Source organism: Calidris pugnax, unplaced genomic scaffold (genome assembly GCF_001431845.1).
Source record: "Calidris pugnax isolate Ruff unplaced genomic scaffold, ASM143184v1 scaffold96, whole genome shotgun sequence".
In the NCBI taxonomy this organism is placed as follows: Eukaryota; Metazoa; Chordata; class Aves; order Charadriiformes; family Scolopacidae; genus Calidris; species Calidris pugnax.
The window spans coordinates 528,655-550,784 of NW_015090866.1; the positions used below are offsets into that span (position 1 = coordinate 528,655).

Genomic DNA, 22,130 nt, shown 5'->3' on the forward strand with positions numbered 1-22,130 from the left:
CGACCACAAAAACATGGTTAGTCCTGCATCTTTATGGTCTCGCTTCTGGGTAGAGGATCCTGAGACATCCCAGAACAGCTGTTTTGTTGCATTTTTAGTCCTGGCTCGCAGTATTAGCTCAGAGCCCCTCACCAGACTCCTGTACTTTGTGGTGATTTTAGATCCGGACTCACAAGCATTAAATACACTTTCACCAAACACAGTATTTGCTCTATAGGCTGCAAGAATCTGTAATGTCATCAGACGTGGCTAATTAATGTTCCCCTGTGCTTCTCTCTGGCTAAAAAAACCTGTGCACAATGGAAATAATACATTCTTTTCAACTGATATTTTAATTAATGCGTTATGATAGGACCCTAAAGTAAACCAAGCCAATGTTGTGCGTTCACACACTGCTGTGTGTCTGCTTGTGACTGGATCAGAAACCAGAAGAGCAGGTCTCCCTTCCACAGCTGTGGCCTTCTCAAGGCTCTGTGATGCAGTTGCTCTTCTACTATCAGCAGTAACACAAATCTAAACAGCTCTGCCACAGAATCATTGAATTTTCCAGGTTGGAAGGAACCTTGAAGTTCATCTAGTCCAACCATCAACCTAACTGACAAAAATAGACACCCACACAACAAACAAGGAGCATCATCACTAAACCAGACCTCCCAGCACTACATCAACCCGTCTTTTGAACACCTCCAGGGATGGTGCCTCAACCACAAAACAAAAAACAGGGTTCGTGCAATTAATTACACTTTCAGTGAAAAAATTTTTCCTAATATCACAGAATCACAGAATCTTCTAGGTTGGAAGGGACCTTAAAGATCATCTTGTCCAACCATCAACCTAACTGACAAAAATAGACACCCACACAACAAACAAGGAGCATCATCACTAAACCAGACCTCCCAGCACTACATCAACCCGTCTTTTGAACACCTCCAGGGATGGTGCCTCAACCACCTCCCTGGGCAGCCCATTCCAATGGCTGAGAACCCTTTCAGTGAAAAAATTTTTCCTAATATCCAGCCTGAACCTCCCCTGGTGCAACTTGAGGCCATCTCCTCTTGTCCTACCACCTGTGAATCTATATCTATGTATGATATCTATATCGCCTGCCATTCTCTGTGGAGCCAAGACCCCTAAAATGGGCCAAAAAATGACTCCTGTTAACTCCAGCTGATTAGCGCTGGTGCCCGAACACCCAGCCTCTTGCCTCCAAGAGGGATTTCCCAGTGTCTGGAATTCCCTGGATTGTTTTCTCACCCATCCTGGCCGCTCCTCACAACCAGCCTGGAGCGTGTCTGCGTGGAAGACGCTCCCTCCAGGTCTTGAGCAACAGAAACCGGGTCGGGGACCCGGAAGGATCTCTCATTGCTGCTGTGAGGGCAGGAAAATGGTGATGGCAACATGGAGCCAGAAGGTGGGCAGTGTCCCAGGAATGCTGAGGACAGGAGAAACACCTACTCCCAGAGAAAAGGCTGAACTTATTTGCACATCGTGAGTGACTGAAAGTATTTGATCTCTGGTCGGATGCCAAGAGCACTTTCAGGACACACCGAGTCACTTTATGCATCTGCCCGTCTATTTCTGTTATTTGCCTGGGTTTGCACACTGTAATTAAACAGATCCAAGCACTTCATTAGGAAAAATTAGCACTGAAACAGCCAGAAAGGCCAGATGTAACTATCAGCTGAGAATAAACTAGGGGAAGGCAATATATATATAGCGTATTTTTCATGGTATCAATTCTGAAGAGTCCATTTACAGCTCAGCAGCACAAAAAAGATAAACATTTTTACTCTGAGGTATGAGAACAGTCAGGGGTACAATGAAGAGTCTGTTTACAGCTCAGCAGCACAAAAAAGACAAACATTTTTGCTCTGAGGTATGAGAACAGTCAGGGGTACAATCTGCAAAATCAGCCGCGACCACAATGTGAAGGAATTAAAAAACAACAACAAAAAATTACCCCAAAAGTCACGAGTTCTGTGTAAAACACACAGAACCGCTATCCACGGAAGGAATATGGACAGAGAGAAAACAGAGACCACAAACTGCAGCCGGTGGCAGATTGTTTCCTAAAAGCTTCAGTCGTGCAGACTGCAAAGTACTTGAACTCAAACATGTATTAGAGAAGGCGACAAGCCTTTTTTGCAGACCTTAGTTGGGTAGAATTTGTTGAACACTTCACGTGCTGGAATGTGCACACTTCGCAGAGTAGATGCTTATACCAGATTTTTCAACCACACTCCCCAGTTTACACGCTCCTGACAGGGTCACTGGTGGATCTCCTGAGCACAATTAGGTCAGAATTTGGCCTGTAGCTCATCTTTAAGATAAAAAAGGTGCTTACAGGTAAGGGCAAACTGTTGCCATAAATCTGTGGAAAGAAGCAGGGAATGCCTTTTGGCTGGAGCAGCTTCACCACTCCCGCTGTTCCCCTCGAGCAGATACCTCCGACCTCCAGGCTTTAAATGGTCTCTATCATGGTCAGCAACTGTCTTGGCTTCTGCTTCCCGTCTCTCATGAAACGTGGCATCAGTCAGCTCACACATTAGAATCATAGAATTGTCCGGTTTGGAAGGAACCTTTCAGATCATCAAGTTCAACCATCAACCTAACCCTGACAAAAAACATCACTAGACCTTGTCCCTCAGCACCACATCTGCCCGGCTTTGAAATCCCTCCAGGGATGGTGACTCCACCACTGCCCTGGGCAGCCCATTCCAAGGCTTGATAACCCTTTCAGTATAAACATTTTTCCTAATCTCCAATCTGAACCTCCCCTGGTACAATTTGAGGCCATTTCCTCTTGTCCTGTCACCTGTTCCTTGGGAGAAGAGACCAATTGCCCCCTGGCTACACCCTCCTTTCAGGGAGTTGGAGAGAGCAAGAAGGTCTCCCCTCAGCCTCCTTTTCTCCAGGCTGAACACCCCCAGCTCCCTCAGCTGCTCCTCACAAGACTTGTGCTCCAGATCCCTCACCAGCTCCGTTGCCCTTCTCTGGACCCACTCCAGCCCCTCAATGTCTTTCCTGTGGTGAGGGGCCCAAAACTGGACACAGCACTTGAGGTGGCACCTCACCAGTGCCCAGTCCAGGGGGACGATCACTGCTGTAGTCCTACTCACCACACTACTGCTGATACAGGCCATGCTGGTGGCCTCGATCACTACTCTAGTCCTACTCACCACAGTACTGCTGATACAGGCCATGCTGGTGGCCTTCTAGGCCACCTGGGCACGCTGCTGGCTCATTTCAGCCGGCTGTTGACCAACACCCCCATTTAAGCACAGTCTAGAGCAGGAAGAGTTCCCAAAGTGCAGGAAGCTGTCAGTCTACAGCATGGCATCACAAACACCATCAGAGGTAACACCATGTGCGTGCACATACAGCAGTGGCAGAGCCAACACTCGGCCCACTGGCTGGCAACTCTGGAATTCCTCACGGATTTATCAGGCCACCAAAGGACATGTGATGCTGAACAGCTCTTTTTAGGTATGTTCAGGCAGGACTTGCACAGATCAAACTTCCTACAATGGTCTCACTAAGTTTTTCAACTACAGCCCAGCGTGACAGCTGAACACTCTTTAAAAGTATCAGGAAATCCATGTTTGTGCAGTATTTTCATCCACCCACAAGCAATACGATTTGAGGCTTTATAAGACATATGAAAACTTTACAGCCTGTTGTTGAGAACAATAAGAAAAGCTAAAAATCAGAATCAGGTGCACACTTGCACACAACGTGAATTTGGGCAGGTCAGATTGTCCTGCAGCCTTGAGAAGGAACATTTTGGTTATTAACCCCATTTAACTCCTTAAAACGGTATCAATACACTTGAAAAGAATCAAACCTGCATTACCATGGCTATATCCTTTTACTGAGCAGAGGGACTCCACGTCAAGCCCTGAAAGTAACACTGTGTGCGTGCATATACAGCAGTGGCAGAGCCAACACTTGGCCCACCAGCTGGCAACCCTGGGATTCCTCACGGATTTATCAGGCCACCAAAGGACATGTGATGCTGAACAGCTCTTTTTAGGTATGTTCAGGCAGGACTTGCACAGATCAAACTTCCTACAATGGTCTCACTAAGTTTTTCAACTACAGCCCAGCGTGACAGCTGAACACTCTTTAAAAGTATCAGGAAATCCATGTTTGTGCAGTATTTTCATCCACCCACAAGCAATATGATTTGAGGCTTTATAAGACATATGAAAACTTTACAGCCTGTTGTTGAGAACAATAAGAAAAGCTAAAAATCAGAATCAGGTGCACACTTGCACACAACGTGAATTTGGGCAGGTCAGATTGTCCTGCAGCCTTGAGAAGGAACATTTTGGTTATTAACCCCATTTAACTCCTTAAAACGGTATCAATACACTTGAAAAGAATCAAACCTGCATTACCATGGCTATATCCTTTTACTGAGCAGAGGGACTCCACGTCAAGCCCTGAAGACAGACCCTGCAACACACAATCATGCAGTGGGTTACACACTGTTCCTTACAGTTGAGGCAGGGATGAAAATTGAAAAAAAAAAAACAAAACAAAAAACAGGGGAAATTAGGTGACTGCAAAAACAGGTCAAGGTGTGCTGTACCTAAAATGGCTTCTTTGCAGACAATCACCCCTGAAGTAATCCACAAATTCTACCAGATTCCAGGATTCTCAGCTTTTCAGCAAAGTCCTCGAGATGTCCTCTAACACCACAAGACTAGACAGGGAGAAAAAAGAAAAACCTGAACCTCAACTTGGTGTCAGTGACTGATTATGGCAGTGCGGCCAGACTGCTCCAAGCCCACCTCACCCACCTGGCCCCATCCCTGCTTGCAAGACACCCCTGGTAGCATCGGCAGGACCTCACCTCCCTGTCCCCACAGGAGGGGCTGAAGAAACAAAGTTGTGGAGAGCTTGCCAAGTGCAAGGTCCTGCACCTGGGTCATGGCAACCCCAAGCACAACTACAGGCTGGGTGAAGAATGGCTGGAGAGCAGCCCTGAGGAGAAGGACTTTATACAAGGTCCTGCACCTGGGTCATGGCAACCGCAACCACAACTACAAGCTGGGTGGAGAATGGCTGGAGAGCAGCCCTGAGGAGAAGGACTTGAGGGTGTTGGGTGATGAGAAGCTCCACAAGAGCCAGCAACTGGTGCTGGTGGCCCAGAAAGCCCCCCGTGTCCTGCACACAGGCTGGCAACTGGTGCTGGTGGCCCAGAAACCCCTGGTGTCCTGGGCTTCATCCCCAGCAGCGTGGCCAGCAGGGCAAGAGGGGCGATTCTGCCCCTCTGCTCCACTCTGGGGATACCCCTCCGCAATGCTGCCTCCAGCTCTGGGGCCACCAACATCAGAAGGACATGGAGCTGTTGGAGCAGGGCCAGAGGAGGCCACAGAGATGCTGGGAGCACAGGTTGAGAGAGTTGGGGGGGTTCAGCCTGGAGAAGGCTCCGAGGAGACCTTGGAGCCCCTTCCAGTCCCTAAAGGGGCTCCAGGAGAGATGGGGGGGAATCTTGATGAGGGAGGGGAGCCCTAGGAGGAAGGGGAAGGGTTTGAGACTGGAAGAGGGGAGATGGAGATGAGCTGTGGGGAAGAACTTGTTTGGTGTGAGGGTGGTGAGAGCCTGGCCCAGGTTGGCCAGAGAAGCTGTGGCTGCCCCATCCCTGGAGGGGTTCAAGGGCAGGTTGGAGGGGGCTTGGAGCAACCTGCTCTGGTGGGAGGCGTCCCCGCCCAGGGCAGGAGGGGTTAGAACTATATAGTCTTTAAGGTCCCTTGATAGAATCATGGTTTGGTCCCCCAAAACTATTCCATGATCCCCTCACACTCCCAGCGTGAAAAGTCAACGATTTCTCCACAGCCTCCCCCCGCCCAGACCCTCCGGTCGGCAAAAACCAGCCCGTCCCGCTCCAGAAATAAAACCACAGCGCTTAAGCGCAGCCCACCAGAGCCCTCCCCTCTGCCTGCGGCGGGTGCGAGTCCCGGGTGCCGGTGCCGGTCTCCCCTGAGGGCCGCCACAGACGCGGCCTCCCCTCCGTTACCTCCCGCGTTGCCATGGCACCCACCTCCGCCTCCCCAGCCAACGCACGCGCACTGGAAGAGCGGGAAGGCCGTGAGGGGCGGGGTTTTGCCACCGACGCACCGCCCCTCGCCCAATCAGCTGTCGGGGCGGGGGGGGGGGAGAGGGGGGCCGCGCGCCGCCCGCGACCGTTGCGGTTCAACGGCCGCCTGAGGAAAAGGGCGGGAAGGGCTTTTCCGGGGCTGAGGGGAGCTGAGGGAGAAACAAAGCACAAAAGGGGCCTGCCGCACCCACGGCGTAAAATACCGGCGAAATGGTCGCCACAGCGGCTTAGAGCTGAGAGGGGGAGGGAAGGAAGTTGTGCTTTTTAAAGATGATGGGGAAAGATTGGTGTTCGGGAGCCTGTTAAGTGAATATTGGCGTTATTTGCGGGCCACAAGGCCTGGGGTTGGGAGATGTGACGCCACGGCTTCCTGCCCCTGCTGAGGGAGGTGCGGCTCACACCTTCATCTTCTGGTACTGTAGTGTGAAAATGGGGGGTTTTCTCTTTGTTTAACTGCCTGACCCAGCTGCCTGTGCCACAGGAAGATTTCTACAAACAGCCTCTGATTTTGGCTCCTTTGAGAGGCAGGGTTTCAAACAGCAGGCACCAAATACCTACGTGTAATAATGTTCGTGAGTTTTCATGAAATCCCCATGCAATGACTAAAATTAAGCCAAAGTCTGAGGCCCAGGGGAGGTGAAGGGTTCAGATGGAGGAGCAGGCAGCTGAGGGCTCCATTTCATCCCCTTTTTAGAGACATTAGGTTTTTTTCACAACCATAATAACCATTTTTCGAAAGGATGGGAGACAGGTGTCTCTTTGCGCCCCTCAGGGCCAGGCTTACACTGGAAAAGTGCTAAAAATCAAAAAGCACAAGTGAAAAATAGCAGTAGGAGCTCTACCACCTCATAGAAAAAACTAACTCATAATTCTACTATTGTCAAACCCCAACATGTCAATGATTTTATTTTTCTCTCAGGCATTAATCTCTCTAAATCTGCTTTCTGGTACGCCTGTAGGATGCACTTCATTATGTTTTTGAAGCTCTTCTTCCAAATCTTGACAGGTAGGAGCTTGGAGAGGTTTTTATTTTAGTGTGATTTCCTAAGGAAACAGAGCTTCCCCTGGCACACGGGCCACCCCTCAGGGTGTCTGCAACAACTTTCTGAGCCGCTTGGCCCATTCCAACCAATATTGACACAGGAGTAAGAGTTCAAATATATTAATTTCCTACCTGTTTCATGAAAATCATCAGCTGCGCAGAGTGTGGGAGAGAGAACACAGTTAATCTCTGCTGAAGAAACATCAACCCACCTCAGCCTGTCTCTGGGTTGTTGGGCAGAGGCATGTGCTGCCATCGTGGTGGGGAGGATGGAGTGGTATTTCAGGGCAGTGGGAAAACAGCTTTGTTTCAGAACGATTAATTTTCACAAAAATAAGAATTCTCTGAATTAGGGGTGGTGGAAGACTATAAAATAAGTTTCAAATATCAGAAAGGCTCATCATTTTAATACAATGGTTAAGAACTGAAGACCAACGTGTAATTTCTTTTTTTTAAAAAGTACTATTGGGAATAGTAACTTTTTAATTTCCCTATTCAACATAACATCTCTGCAGCCTTTGTTTTCTCCCCTGGTATGAAGTTTCTACGTATTATTGTCTGCTCTGTACAGACATTTAAATAAATTGGCATTGGAAGGGACGGTGGGTAGAGGCCTGCAAACCTGATTCACAAAAATATCCAACCGTCTTTCCCGCTCTTCCTGGCAGCTACAGAGATTGTTGGGTTTATTACAACTTCCATCTTGTGGAATTATAATGATTAACGAGCTTTCACCGGTTGCTTTGGACGCTGTGAAGTGATGCAGTGGTTAGAAGGTATGTGGACTCTGTAAAGAAGCTTTTTTAATACTGATAGAAGAGTGAATATATTTGGCTACGAATGTACACGTAACTGAAGGGGAACAGAACAACTCTGCAGTGGTGGAAACGTTTGCAGGGGCAGTATTTCAGCATGCAAATAGAAATGGACGTAGAAAATAAGCCAGAAACCAGTGACTGAGCAGACTAAAATGCTGTTTAACGAAGAATGATCAGAAGAACTCCCAGAAACAAGGACAAAAGAAGAGATGAGAACAACGAAGAAAAGAGCTCAATAAAACATGGAGAGAAATAAAGGTGTCAGTGGAGGAAGGGAAGAAGGTCATCAGGAAGAAATGTTTGAAGGAAAATCATTATCTCTGGGTGTAGATTAGATATCAAAAGGCGGCCAAACGGCAACAGCAAAGTGCACCAGGTGATGGCTGGAGGAGGAGCTAGGGAATAGAGAAAGCAAAGAGCAAAGGCACTCCTTGGTGAAGTACCTGTCTAATGATTATTTCTTTTATCAAGAGGGAAAGTTGAGCGCAGGTTGGATGGAGAAATGAGACCAGGAAACTTTGGAAATAATATCATTTGGGTGGTTCACCCCCCATCGTGGATGTCGGTGGAGGACGAGATGCTGCCAAGGAGGATGTTTTGAAAAGCAGTTTGGAAAACGCAGTGGAAACCATTAGTCTTATGTGCCTTCAGCAGCAAGGGATTGAGCTAATGGAAAACACCATTTTATCTTTCCAAAGTAATGCATCTGAGTGCCTTGACCAGCTGAATGCCATTACCATGAATACGGAATCACCCCATCGTGGATGTCGGTGGAGGACGAGATGCTGCCAAGGAGGATGTTTTGAAAAGCAGTTTGGAAAACGCAGTGGAAACCATTAGTCTTATGTGCCTTCAGCAGCAAGGGATTGAGCTAATGGAAAACACCATTTTATCTTTCCAAAGTAATGCATCTGAGTGCCTTGACCAGCTGAATGCCATTACCATGAATACGGAATCACGGAATTGTTGGAGTTGGAAGGGATCTCTAGAGATCCTCCAGTCCAACTCCCCTGCTAAAGCAGGGTTGCCCAGAGCACATCACTCAGGAGCATCCAGGTGGGTCTTGAAGATCTCCAGAGAAGGGGACTCCACACCCTCCCTGGGCAGCCTGTGCCAGGGCTCTGCCACCCTCACCCCAAAGAAGTTTTTCCTCACATTAGAGTGGAACTTCCCGTGGTCCAGCTTGTGCCCATTGCCCCTCGTCCTGTCACTGGGAACCACTGAAAAGAGTCCGGCTCCATCCTCCTTCAACCCTCCCTTTACATACCTGTCAGCATTAATAAGGTCTCCCCTCAGCCTTCTCTTCTCCAGGCTAAAGAGCCCCAGCTCTCTCAGCCTTTCCTCATCAGGGAGATGTTCCAATCCCTCCATCACCTTTGTTGCCCCACGCTGGACTCTCTCCACCAGTTCCCTGTCTCTCTTGAACTGGGGAGCCCAGAACTGGATGCAGGATTCCAGTTGTGGCCTCACCAGAATACGATGCTGACCTTCTCCATGAATACGATGCAAAACTTCTCTAGTGTAATCTTACAAGTTACATGTTTTCAAGAACAAGTGATCAGACATTCAGCGTAGAAAACACACTTCTCCAATTTTCTTACTTATCACGGATATTTTGTTTTCTCTAGAAAATACCAGCCTTTTTGCTCTCCTCCCGTTGCCACGAGTAGGATCCAGGAGAACATGCTCTTCAGAGGGAATTGCTTTCTGCTGAGTGGGGAGTATCAAGCTTCACTGAGGCTAATGAACCTGGTATTGCTCTTCTGCTCAGACTAAATGCAGCTCAGCTTCCTTGTGTTCAGCAGTGAAGGAAAAGGAGGGATACTGTTACCCTGTCTCACAGGCCATCGTCAGGGTGACGAGGAGGGTGAATTACAGAGTAAAGAGGGTTCCTTGCCATTTGAAAAGGTGCAGGGCCTTGGTCTCTGGCTGTTCTAGGCACGTCTGTGGTTTGAGTCGTGTTTTCAATGGCTAAATTTACTAAAGCAGCTCCTATTCTTCCTTTTCTCTGGCCATCCTCAGGGTGACGAGGAGGGTGAATTACAGAGTAAAGAGGGTTCCTTGCCATTTGAAAAGGTGCAGGGCCTTGGTCTCTGGCTGTTCTAGGCACGTCTGTGGTTTGAGTCGTGTTTTCAATGGCTAAATTTACTAAAGCAGCTCCTATTCTTCCTTTTCTCTCTCTTAAGAGGACATGGGTAACTGAATCAGTTAGTTATTTGAGATTAAAATAGCCCTGCCAAGGAGAACTTTCACTGCTAAGGAAAATCTCAGAGGAATCCTGGTCACAAGCAGCCAAAAAAGACGGCAGAAGAAGGAAAAGAACCAGAGAGGAGAGGGAAAGTCTCGGTTGCAGAGCTCAGAAAGAAGGTCTGCAGATTTTTTCTCTTTTGAATGAGTCTTGGGATGGATAATGAAAGAAAGAATGAAAAAAAATAATCTGATTTTTACTGTGTTGACGGAAAAATAATTCTGCGTAATTATTATTAACAAACCACACAGCATAAAAGAAGTGATCATAATTATACTCATTATCTCCTTTTAGCAAAAACAACTGGCAAGAGACCACGTTTTAATAACTATTGAGGCTAAAAAGAAGTAACAGTAGTGACAAGCGCGCCTGAAATACTAGATTGAGGAGACAAAAATTACCCTGTGCAGTCAACTGTTGTGTTTTGTGAAGCTGCTTGGACAAAACAAGCTGCTGTTTACACACGCAAGGCTTTTGATAAATAATTAAAGGAAGTTTCTGCAAACTGAGAGCATAATAAACCTGGCCTCATAAAGTCAGCGCTGTAGTTACAACTGGATAAATAAAGAGTGCTCCAACTCTGGCAGCTGTCAGGCCAGGATACCTCAGTGTCATTATTTTTTTACTGAAATATTCACATATAAAAAAATGGAGGGATATTACCTTATGGTCCTTTTCACAGAGAGAGAAGAAAATGAATGACGACTGAGAAGTGTGTGTTGGGGGAAAAACATAATGTTTTATATTCCTTACTTCAGTAATAGGATCATTCTGTACCCAGCTGCCAACTTTCACAGCTCTGAAAGGAACTTGGTATCTTTGAGGCCTTTTATCCTTCACTCAAATTTGCATGAAATTAGCTAACCGGTTCGAAAGTTGCTTATAGAGGACTGAGAAACTAATAACGTAATTGCACGTGCTTTATATCCCTAGGAAACAAGGCTTAAAATAAAAGAATCTGTACTGAGGTACTGAAGAAAATGACTTACCCACAGCAAAACTTTCAGCAACCAGCTGTAAGCTGAAAAAAAAAAAACACCAAAAAACAACCAAACCTCTACATGTACGAAGTACAACAGAAACCAAGAAACATTCTTGGAATCAACAGTTGTGTTTGGGCTGAGATAACAGATGTTCCTCCAGCTGTACAGAAACCATCCGAAACTTCATTCTGAAGCTTTCTTACTAGACATCAAAATTGTTATTCTGTAATTGCTGCTTCCTGGCCCTTTTGAGATTTAATATTTTTTTTTTTTTTTTAAGGAGAAGAAAATCCTCACTCTGAAGCAAAAAGATTTAAATTTTTTTTTTTATTATTTTTTTTTAAGGAGAAGAAAATCCTCACTGTGAAGCAAAGTTAAGTTCTAAAAGCCCTGTTTGTGGTTTGAGAAGTGCAATAGGAGGATGGAGTCTTTTCCAGTACCGCCAGAGAAGCAGCATCTGGGACTGACGTACAGGTAGGGGAGTTTTCTAGAGGGGCCTCAGTTAAAACGCTGCTCAAACACCTCGAGGGAAAGGCCTTTAAAGTATTACTTTGTTTGAGTTACCCCCATCTGTTTGTAAGTGGAATAAACTTATTAAAATCGAGGTTCCCTCAATTCCTGCTACACTGGTGTTTCAGCCCCACAGCTGCTGTGCAGCCCGTAGCGAGACCAGTAGTTTTTATCAGCCTGAAACCAAACCCATCTTTTTAGGTTTTCCAGAAGAAACCCTCACGAGACGTGGCATATGTGATAAGACACAAATATTTCAGTTAAAAGGTGTACCTTTCCCTAGTTACTTTTTTACATCGAGGTCCAAGTTTTATATCTGACCGGTCTTTTTTCAGTGGTGCCCAGGGATAGGACAAGAAGAAATGGGCCCAAACTTGAATATAAAAAGTTCCACCTAAACATGAGGAGGAACTTCTTTCCTGTGAGGGTGGTAGAGCCCTGGAAGAGGCTGCCCAGGGAGGTGGTGGAGTCTCCTCTGGAGACATTCAAAACTCACCTGGACACGTTCCTGTGGGACCTGCTCTGGATGGACCTGCTCTGGCAGGGGGTTGGACTAGATGATCTCCAGAGGTCCCTTCCAACCCTGTATCATTCTTTGATTCTGTGATCTCTCTATATATTTCTAGGAAGCATAACTCGTGGTGGTGGTGGAAATAAATAGTATACAAAGATAATGGTCTATACCATCCTCTACCACACAGACATTCAGGTAAAAATTTGTATTTCTATTCTCTACCTCAGTAAAAATAGAAGAGGCACTGAAAAGCTTTGGAAACCTTATATGAAACACAATTTAAATAGAAAAAAGTAGGAAAATGTACCTTGTGTAGGTACCAGTCATTCTGTTTGATGTAAACATTCTGGGAAAGAGACACTTGGGAGAAAAGGAAAAAAAAAAGTTTTGAGCCAAATACCAAGAGCTTTTTTAAATTTCTGGTTCCTTAATAATTCATTCGTTCCGTTGTCCCCTTAAAGAAACACTTACCTTCATGACCTCAGTCTATTAAGACTAAAAAGATTTGGATACATTGATTAGATTCACACTTGGTTGTCGGGGAATTAGATATGAGACAAAATATCACGGAGAAAATCCTGAACTTTCCCACTTGTCCTGGGGTCTGGACCCTGGTGCGTCCTGAAAAGAGCAGTATTTACACTGTGTTCCTACTACTTAAATATTTATCAGCCCCTTCAGATGTCTGCCATCTCGAGTTGGGGTTTATTCATTTATTTGTCTTTATTTAATCTTTAGTTTATGCACTACCAGTAGGCTCTAGGGAGCACGGGGAAACGCTTGGTGCCATATTTTAGAAATGGGAGCTAAATTACAGCTGCTGAAACGACTTGTCTTGGTTTTCAGGCTTGGGGAGGCTTTATTTATTTTTAAATAACTTTTTACTTTTTAACAAGTGCATCTACAGCCCATAATTCTGTTTTTCAGGGTTCTGTCAATGCATCAGAACAGAACATCCAAAGTACGTCAGACAGAGGCTTTTCCTCAGCAGAGAGAGACCTGAGAGCTGAGTTTATGGGTTGGTTTGTGGGGAATGTTTTTCTCCTGTAAAAAACAAACAAACCAACCCCCCAAAAACAGCAAAGGAAGCATTTAAATTAAGGCGCAGGAAGAAAAAAAAAAAAGCTTAATTAAATGTGTGTGCTTTAAAAGTTGCTCTGGTTTATTTTGAACAAAAGCTGTATTTAAAAAGGTGAGCGGGTTTACTAATGCTATTTCCTTGAAAAATGCCTTTCACAAACCACATTAAGGAAACATTCTCAGTTTCATTCCACAGAAATAAGCACAAAATCCTGTCATAACAAATACTTGTGGTTTTATCACTTGTGTGCTTGGTATATCAATAACTGTGCAGCCCAAATTCTTGCCTGCACTATATTAACACATGCTGCTTTGACAAAAGCCAAACTCCTGGGGGGAGTTTCATGGCCCGGGAGGGGAGGAGGTTAGATCCAGGATTCCCTGTGCTGGACTGATAAAATTTTGTAGAGAAATATTATAAATTGCAGACTCTGTTGTAATAATTAAGAGAGTACTGTGAAGCCCAGCCTCCTGTTTCAGTGCCACCCTCTGCTGGCCGAGGAGAAGGGACCAAGGGATGAAATTCATTCAGTGGGTCAGCTCCAGGGGTTTCCAGCTGCCATCCTCATGCAACACAGATTTACCCAAGAGTAGCATTTGCATGAAACTTACAGAAAGTTTACAGCTTGATATGCTATTAGTTCTGAAAGTTATGGCCCTTGGTGCCTGCTCTTTTCCTCACATGATGGCAATGAAGCATTAACCCAAGCAGTTTTCCCCTCACTTTAATCCCCCACACAAACATCCCCCCAAATAACCAAAAATCTATGCAAAAATTAGGTCATTGATGTGGCATTTACTGTCTCTTCCAGGTTTAAAAGAGCTGAAGACAGATTACCTGCAGTAATTATCCTTCAAAAATGCTCAGGTGGAGAAAAATGTGGCAACCAACCTCCTCTACAGCCCTAAACACCGCAGAGCTTACCCATCCTTTCACTCCAATACAAATGGTAAGTGAAGGGGAAGTGGTGGAAAAAGGGATGGGTGATAATCCTTGGTGAATGATTCAAAACTTGTCAGTGGTGGAAGGGCTGTAAATTTGGGTTGTACAACCCCAGCAGCAGCAACACCAGCTCTGGGGACAAGAGGTGATGCCTTCTCCTTTGGTCAAGTCAACCTGTCACCTCTGCTTGAGACTGGCACAGCACAGTGCTGCATATTTCTTACTTTCAGCTTCGTTAGGGAAGCTTGTTCGTGTTTGAGGGTGTTTGACACATTATTAGAGTGCCACAACTAAATAAATGAAAACAAATTAGGCATAGGGTGGGGTATTTGGGAGAGAGGAAAACCTTTCACAGCTGAGATACTCTTACAACAAACCAATCTAAGAGACAGACTTGGACTCCCTGGTGTCAGCCTGCAGGAAAGACCAGACAACCTCACCCTTGACTCTGCCACTAACGTGATACTGGAACCCGGCCCATGGCCTCTGTGCAGGTCCGTTGACCCTCTATGGTCTCCAAGAAGTCACAGGAAAGGGCTGACCTCCCAAAAGATGGCAATGGCGTACTCAGGGGTGTCTGAGTAGACACAAAGAGGCTTGGTCTCTTTGGAAAGACTCTTAATTTTTTCCCAGCTGTGCTTAAGAGCACCCAGGGCCAAAGTAATCTTCCTTTCCTCAGCTTGTAGCACCTGGAGTCCTTCTTGAGGTGGGACCGTGGGGGCAGGTGAAGGTGTCTCTCTCACTGGTAGTGCAGCAGCTCCTCCCAGCGAATGGGCTGGGAAAACACCTCCCTCTCCAGCCAGAGTTCGTAGGAGTAGTGGAAGTCCTCGGGGAGCTCCAGCCTCTGGCCCAACACGCTCTGCAGGCAGTTGTCCACCGGCGCAAACTCCGAGTCTTGAGGTTTGTCGTATCTCCGGCTGTTGAAGGCTTCGATGTTGGCTCTCAGGGTGCATTCCTCAGCCTGGAAATCCCATGGTCTGGCATCGATATCTACGTTGAAGAAGAAATGAGGCCAAAGCATGGTGGAATAAATTTCACTGAATTTCACTGAATTTTTAGAGTTGGAAGGGACCACAGAGATCATCTAGTCCAACTCCCCTGCCAAAGCAGGACCACCCAGAGCTTGTCAGATCACGCCACTCAGGATTGCATCCAGGCGGGTCTTGAAAATCTCCAAAGAAGGGGACTCCACACCCTCCCTGGGCAGCCTGTTCCAGGGCTCCGTCACCCTCACCGTGAAAAAGTTCTTCCTCATATTCAAGTGGAACCCTTGATGTTCCAACTTGTGCCCATTGCCCCTTGTCCTCTCACTGGCAACTACTGGTTGAGTCTGGTCCCCTCCTCCTTCAGCCCACCCTTGAGATACTGATAAGAACGAAGATTTTACAGCAACCACATGCCTGAATTGACCAGTGTATCAGCCAGTCCTAATTATTATTCCTAATCAATTCCCATTATGTGTGCATTTTAATTTCAGGTATTTAAATTAAATACATTAAAATCACGTGTAACTTAAGCAGCATCAGGAAGCTCCCTAAAGAAATGCAATTCTTTCTGCTCTATGGTGTGCTTTGAGGACTCTCTCTAGTTACCAAGCTCTTGCCTGTTTCAGAAAGGCCTCACCACTTTTACTAAAAATCTCTGCAGATGTCTGAAGCAGAGATTGAGATTAAATGTATAGAGCTAAAACCTGGCAAGCTTCTTACGAGCTACTGAAAACAAACTTTTCTAAAATTGGGACAAATTTAACTACAAATGATGCCGAAAAGCTAATAACTGGCTGTAATAACCGTGATATTTTAATATATTGATATTACATAATATGTAAACATAGAACATGTTAAAAAATATTGTATTTGGAAAGTTAGTCTTTATGAACTCTAAATCTAAATTTCATGAGTGAAATAGTCACTCTCTCCATAAAAGTTCAGTAAATTCATTGGCAAAGCTCAGCAGGGAGGGAGGGAAAAGTCCAAGGCTGGGTATCAATATCTATTTTTATACAAGATAAAAATAAATGCTCCAGGAAAAACCCTTCCAGATTGTGCCTCTGAAAGCAGAGTGCTTCCCTGGCAAAAGGTCCAGGTGGAGATGCAGTCTCTGCTAAGCAGCCAATTGTGCAATCCAGTGTTGCATTATGTTGCTAATTATGTTGCTCATTAACTCTTTCGGGGGAAGTGGGACACACAGAGCAATTTATCCCTTGCATTTGTCTTAAAATTGCATTATTCTCAATAGTGCCATGTAAATTCAGTTATTACTCAAACCCTTGCTCCAGGACAGGTGACAATCTTTGCCTGCTCTTTTGGAGCATGCAGTGCTCGAGCTGTTTAAGTCACCCAAGGCAGGCAGTATCCCAAAGCTGTATCCCATTGGTGGCATAAAGAATTCCTGCTGCTGTATTCAATCCCCCCAGGGAACAGTCAGGGTGCTGAGAAAGACAGCAACAGGACAGAAAAGTCCCTAAAAGAAAGGAAGTCCCCAGCCTTCCTGCCCTTGGATCATTTGGGGAGTTCCACCAGCCCTAGAGAGAATTTCATAGAATCACAGGATGGTTTGGGTTGGAATGGACCTTAAAGATCATCCACATCCCACCTCTGGTGGGTGGACGCCTCCCACCAGATGAGGTTGCTCAAAGCCCTGTCCAGCCTGGCCTTGAACCCCTCCAGAGATGGTAACTCCATCATTTCCCTGTTCCAATGTTTGACAACCCTTTCAGTGAAGAAATTTTCCCTAATATTCATCCTAAACCTCCCCTGGTGCAACTTGAGGCCGTTTCCTCTTGTCCTATCCCCTGTTATTTGGGAGAAGAGACCAATCCCCAAAAGACATGTAGACGTGGTGCTGAGGGAGGTGGTTTGGTGGTGGATTTGGCAGGTTAACATTTGGACTTGATCTTAAAGGTCTTTTCCAACCTAAATGATTCTATAATGATTCCTTCCTGATGGTGCTGGATGGAGCCTTAAGGCTTCTGGAAAAAAAAAAATCCCTGATCCTGACTCAAACAAGTTTATGGGATGCTAACAGGTCACAGGGCAAACCACGTCATACCCCACTTGTGCCAGTTTCAGCTCCACACGCAGAGAAGATGCTTCCCTGGCCCCACTCACCGTTGCCGTAAGCCCAGTCATCGTTCATGCGGTGCCGCACCTTCTGGTAAATGGCAGACATGGTCTTCATGTTGCTCTTTCTCCACTGGCGCCCCAGGTATTTGGTCTGGATTTTCAGCAGTTTGAGGACGTACAGCTGCATCATGGCCTGCTTCACCTTCAGAGCTCGTTTCAGTATCGGGGCCGACTTAAAGACCACCAGCATCTGTCAAGGAAACGACACAAATCCACGCAATGTGTTCAAGAAAGCCACACAGAATCACAGAATCTTCTACGTTGGAAGGGACCTTAAAGATCATCTTGTCCAACCGTCAACCTGACTGACAAAAATAGACACCCACACAACAAACAAGGAGCATCATCACTAAACCAGACCTCCCAGCCCTACATCAACCCGTCTTTTGAACACCTCCAGGGATGGGGCCTCAACCACCTCCCTGGGCAGCCCATTCCAATGGCTGAGAACCCTTTCAGTGAAAACATTTTTCCTAATATCCAGCCTGAACCTCCCCTGGCGCAACTTGAGGCCGTTTCCTCTCGTCCTGTCGCCTGTGACTTGAGAAAAGAGACCGACCCCCACCTCTCTACACCCTCCTTTCAGGGAGTTGTAGAGAGTACTGTCACACACGAGTACTGTCTGTGCAACTTCGGGCATAAATGGAATCACAGAATCACAGACAGGGGTTGGAAGGGACCTCTGGAGACCATCCAGTCCAACCCCCTGCCAGAGCAGGGTCACCCAGACCAGGTCCCCCAGGAATGTGTCCAGGTGGGTTTGGAATGTCTCCAGAGAAGGAGACTCCACCACCTCCCTGGGCAGCCTCTTCCAGGGCTCTGCCACCCTCACACCAAACAAGTTCCTCCTCATGTTGAGGTGGAACTTCTTATGTTCCAGTTTATGCCCATTTCCTCTTGTCCTGTCCCTGGGCACCACTGAAAAAAGCCTGGCCCCACCTCCTGACACCCACCCTTTAAGAGTTTATAGGCATTGGTGAGGTCCCCCTTCAGTCTTCTCTTCTCCAGCCTAAAAAGACCCAAGTCCCCTAAAACCTGGGCCATATACAGTACAAACCCCAAGCAGATCCAATAGGAGCCTTCAATATAACCAAGACTTGCTGCAGGGGGCTTGAAGCCCATAGAAATAACTATTATTTGCACAAGTAAAAGTATTTCTGCATTTAAGGCTCAATTTGCAAAAAAAAATGGAGCAGAAGCCCCAGCGCTGCCAGGAGAAACTCTGAGGAGGAAGGCTGGGCTAAAGCCGGGGACATGCTCGAGGTGACACACTGACAACCCCCGGCAGGTCTTGGAGAGATGGGACATCACCTTACCATTGTCCTGGAGTGCTTCCACTTGGTCAGCTTGTTGAGGATCCTCAGCAAGTTAATGCAGGAGAATAAATTTCTCCAGCAGAACTGGTTGTTGTCTCCGGCTTCCTGCAAAGCAGAGAAGGAAAAGCGTAACCCCCACCAGCAGAATTCGACAACACTGAGACATCTTTGGGCAAAAAGTCTGTATTTTTACTGTCTGCACAAGTCTGCCAGGAGAAACTCTGAGGAGGAAGGCTGGGCTAAAGCCGGGGACATGCTCGAGGTGACACACTGACAACCCCCGGCAGGTCTTGGAGAGATGGGACATCACCTTACCATTGTCCTGGAGTGCTTCCACTTGGTCAGCTTGTTGAGGATCCTCAGCAAGTTAATGCAGGAGAATAAATTTCTCCAGCAGAACTGGTTGTTGTCTCCGGCTTCCTGCAAAGCAGAGAAGGAAAAGCGTAACCCCCACCAGCAGAATTCGACAACACTGAGACATCTTTGGGCAAAAAGTCTGTATTTTTACTGTCTGCACAAGTCTTATTTCTGATGGAGAGTGAGCAGCAGAGCTACCTCCTTGCCTGGGCTGTCATTGTGCTGCTGAGAAGCCAACAGGATCTGGGGGAAATGGTTCCAAAAGACTCAGATATAATCAGTGTTTTAATTTGCATTTCAGTTTAGAGTAAGAGCTACGACAAATCACATCGTTCCGTCACAGGAAATATATATTGTGGTAGATTTGTATTTGTTATTTACAGTCGGAGAGCAAATTACAGCCTAGTAATCACCGCCGCTTAGAAAACAGATTTTGTTAATTATATAAATTAATTCATAAATCGCCACGTGCTTAGAGGACGTATTACAGACAAATAAAAAGGAAACCACATAACGCAGGATGAGAAACAGCAGCGTTTGTATCAGGAGGACAAGACTTTTCTGTACCAAAGCTGTTCCAAAAGACTCAGATATAATCAGCGTTTTAATTTGCATTTTGGTTTAGAGTAAGAGCTACAACAAATCACATCATTCCGTCACAGGAAATATATATCATGGTAGATTCATATTTGTTGTTTAGTTGGAAAGCAAATTACAGCCTAGTGATCACCGCTGCTTAGAAAACAGATTTTGTTAATTATATAAATTAATTCATAAATCGCCACGTGCTTAGAGGACGTATTACAGACAAATAAAAAGGAAACCACATAACGCAGGATGAGAAACAGCAGCGTTTGTATCAGGAGGACAAGACTTTTCTGTACCAAAGATCCCCCCCCGGCTTAAGTGCAGCTGATTTATTGTTTTAAATATTAGCTAAATGTGAGCACCCCCAGCTCCTGCTTGTGTAAATATTGCTGTCACATTTGGGCAGTGACTCCAGCACTACAGTAACCTGCTTTATGTTTAAACAGCACTGAGCACAGCAGAAGCGTCCCACAAATAACCTATTTGGGGATGAGAGTGGAAATAAGCGCTGCTTAATTGATAAACCACTTACAGCCTTAACAAAATGGAAAAAAAAGCAGTATTTTGCACGATCCTGGTTCTGGGCAGCCTCAGGAGGAGAGTTGGAGGATGACCCCAGGGAGCTTCTTCTGTCAGCATCTAATCCAGCTTCGAAACTAGATTTACCCAAGAAAATCCAGCCAGCATAATGCCTTTCTTCTTAAAAGCAAGCACCAAACCTATTATTTCAGTAAGCTGGTGAAATGCTGTCGTACTTAGAATTTTTAGAGACCAACAAGAAAGTGCTTCTGATTTAGTGAATTCTGGGATTTGGTAAAAGCCACGAACAGCACCGAGCACAGCAGAAGCGTCCCACAAATAACCTATTTGGGGATGAGAGTGGAAACAAGCACTGTTTTAATTGATAAACCACTTACAGCCTTAACAAAATGGAAAAAAAAGCAGTATTTTGCACGATCCTGGTTCTGGGCAGCCTCAGGAGGAGAGTTGGGGGATGACCCCAGGGAGCCTCTTCTGTCAGCATCTAAAGGACACTGTAGAGAGGTTGGGGCTGGTCTCTTCTCACAGGTAATTAACAATAGAACGAGAGGGAATGGCTTCAAGCTCCAACAGGGTAGGTTTAGATTGAACATTAGGAAGGAATTTTTCACAGAAAGAGTGGTCGGGCATTGGAACAGGCTGCCCAGGGAGGGGGTGGAGTCACCATCCCTGGGCAAATGCACTTTTCTGCCAGCAGAGGCTACATCCGTGCTGGAGGTTCCTGTGCACACAGCAGAGCACAGAGGTGGGATGTCACCCTGATGTCACCTCGATGTCACCAAGGTGCCCATGGATGCTGTGTGCAGCTCTGGGGGTACCCACACAGGACGGTGCCAAGTTTCATATCAGTGCCAAGTCCTAATATGCTCTCTCTGCACCAAGAAGTTTTTCACTCTGAGCAAATGCACTTTTCTGCCAGCAGAGGCTACATCCGTGCTGGAGGTTCCTGTGCACACAGCAGAGCACAGAGGTGGAAAAAGCAGTATTTTGCACGATCCTGGTTCTGGGCAGCCTCAGGAGGAGAGTTGGGGGATGACCCCAGGGAGCCTCTTCTGTCAGCATCTAAAGGACACTGTAGAGAGGTTGGGGCTGGTCTCTTCTCACAGGTAATTAACAATAGAACGAGAGGGAATGGCTTCAAGCTCCAACAGGGTAGGTTTAGATTGAACATTAGGAAGGAATTTTTCACAGAAAGAGTGGTCGGGCATTGGAACAGGCTGCCCAGGGAGGGGGTGGAGTCACCATCCCTGGATGTGTTTAAGGGCCGTTTAGATGGGGTACTGAGGGATATGGTGTAGGGGAGGACTTTGTAGAGTAGGGTAGATGGTTGGACTCGATGATCCCAAGGGTCTCTTCCAACCTCAATGATTCTATGATTCTATGAAACTAGATTTACCCAAGAAAATCCAGCCAGCATAATGCCTTTCTTCTTAAAAGCAAGCACCAAACCTATTATTTCAGTAAGCTGGTGAAATGCTGTCGTACTTAGAATTTTTAGAGACCAACAAGAAAGTGCTTCTGATTTAGTGAATTCTGGGATTTGGTAAAAGCCACTCTGAGCAAATGCACTTTTCTGCCAGCAGAGGCTACACCCGTGCTGGAGGTTCCTGTGCACACAGCAGAGCACAGAGGTGGAATGTCACCCCGATGTCACCCCGATGTCACCAAGGTGCCCGTGGATGCTGTGTGCAGCTCTGGGGGTACCCACACAGGACGGTGCCAAGTTTCATATCGGTGCTAAGTCCTAATCTGCTCTCTCTGCACCAAGAAGTTTTTCCCAAAAGATCCCAGCAGAGTAAGCAAATACCCATTTCACAGAATCACAGAATCTTCTAGGTTGGAAGGGACCTTAAAGATCATCTTGTCCAACCGTCAACCTAACTGACAAAAATAGACACCCACACAACAAACAAGAAGCATCACCATCACTAAACCATACCTCCCAGCACTACATCAACCC

At 46.2% G+C, this 22,130-nt stretch overlaps 1 protein-coding gene and 1 long non-coding RNA gene across 2 annotated transcripts in view; both read right to left on the minus strand.

Annotated features, from left to right (window-relative positions):
- Positions 1-4,395: 4,395 nt before the first annotated feature.
- Positions 4,396-6,074, minus strand: LOC106889926. The gene is made up of 3 exons (XR_001412429.1): positions 6,050-6,074; positions 4,595-4,708; positions 4,396-4,458 (listed from the first exon to the last, which is right to left on the minus strand). It is a non-coding gene; the product is annotated as an uncharacterized LOC106889926 (long non-coding RNA).
- A 7,739-nt stretch (positions 6,075-13,813) lies between these two features.
- LOC106889910 (striatin-interacting protein 2-like) overlaps positions 13,814-22,130 on the minus strand; it is a 48,581-nt gene continuing 40,264 nt past the window's right edge. The window contains exons 19-21 of the mRNA XM_014945422.1: positions 19,001-19,105; positions 17,355-17,559; positions 13,814-15,234 (exon numbers count right to left, since the gene is read on the minus strand). Of these exons, the coding sequence (XP_014800908.1) occupies positions 14,984-15,234; positions 17,355-17,559; positions 19,001-19,105 (561 nt within the window). The 3' untranslated portion in view covers positions 13,814-14,983. The remainder of the gene's footprint in view (positions 15,235-17,354; positions 17,560-19,000; positions 19,106-22,130) is intronic.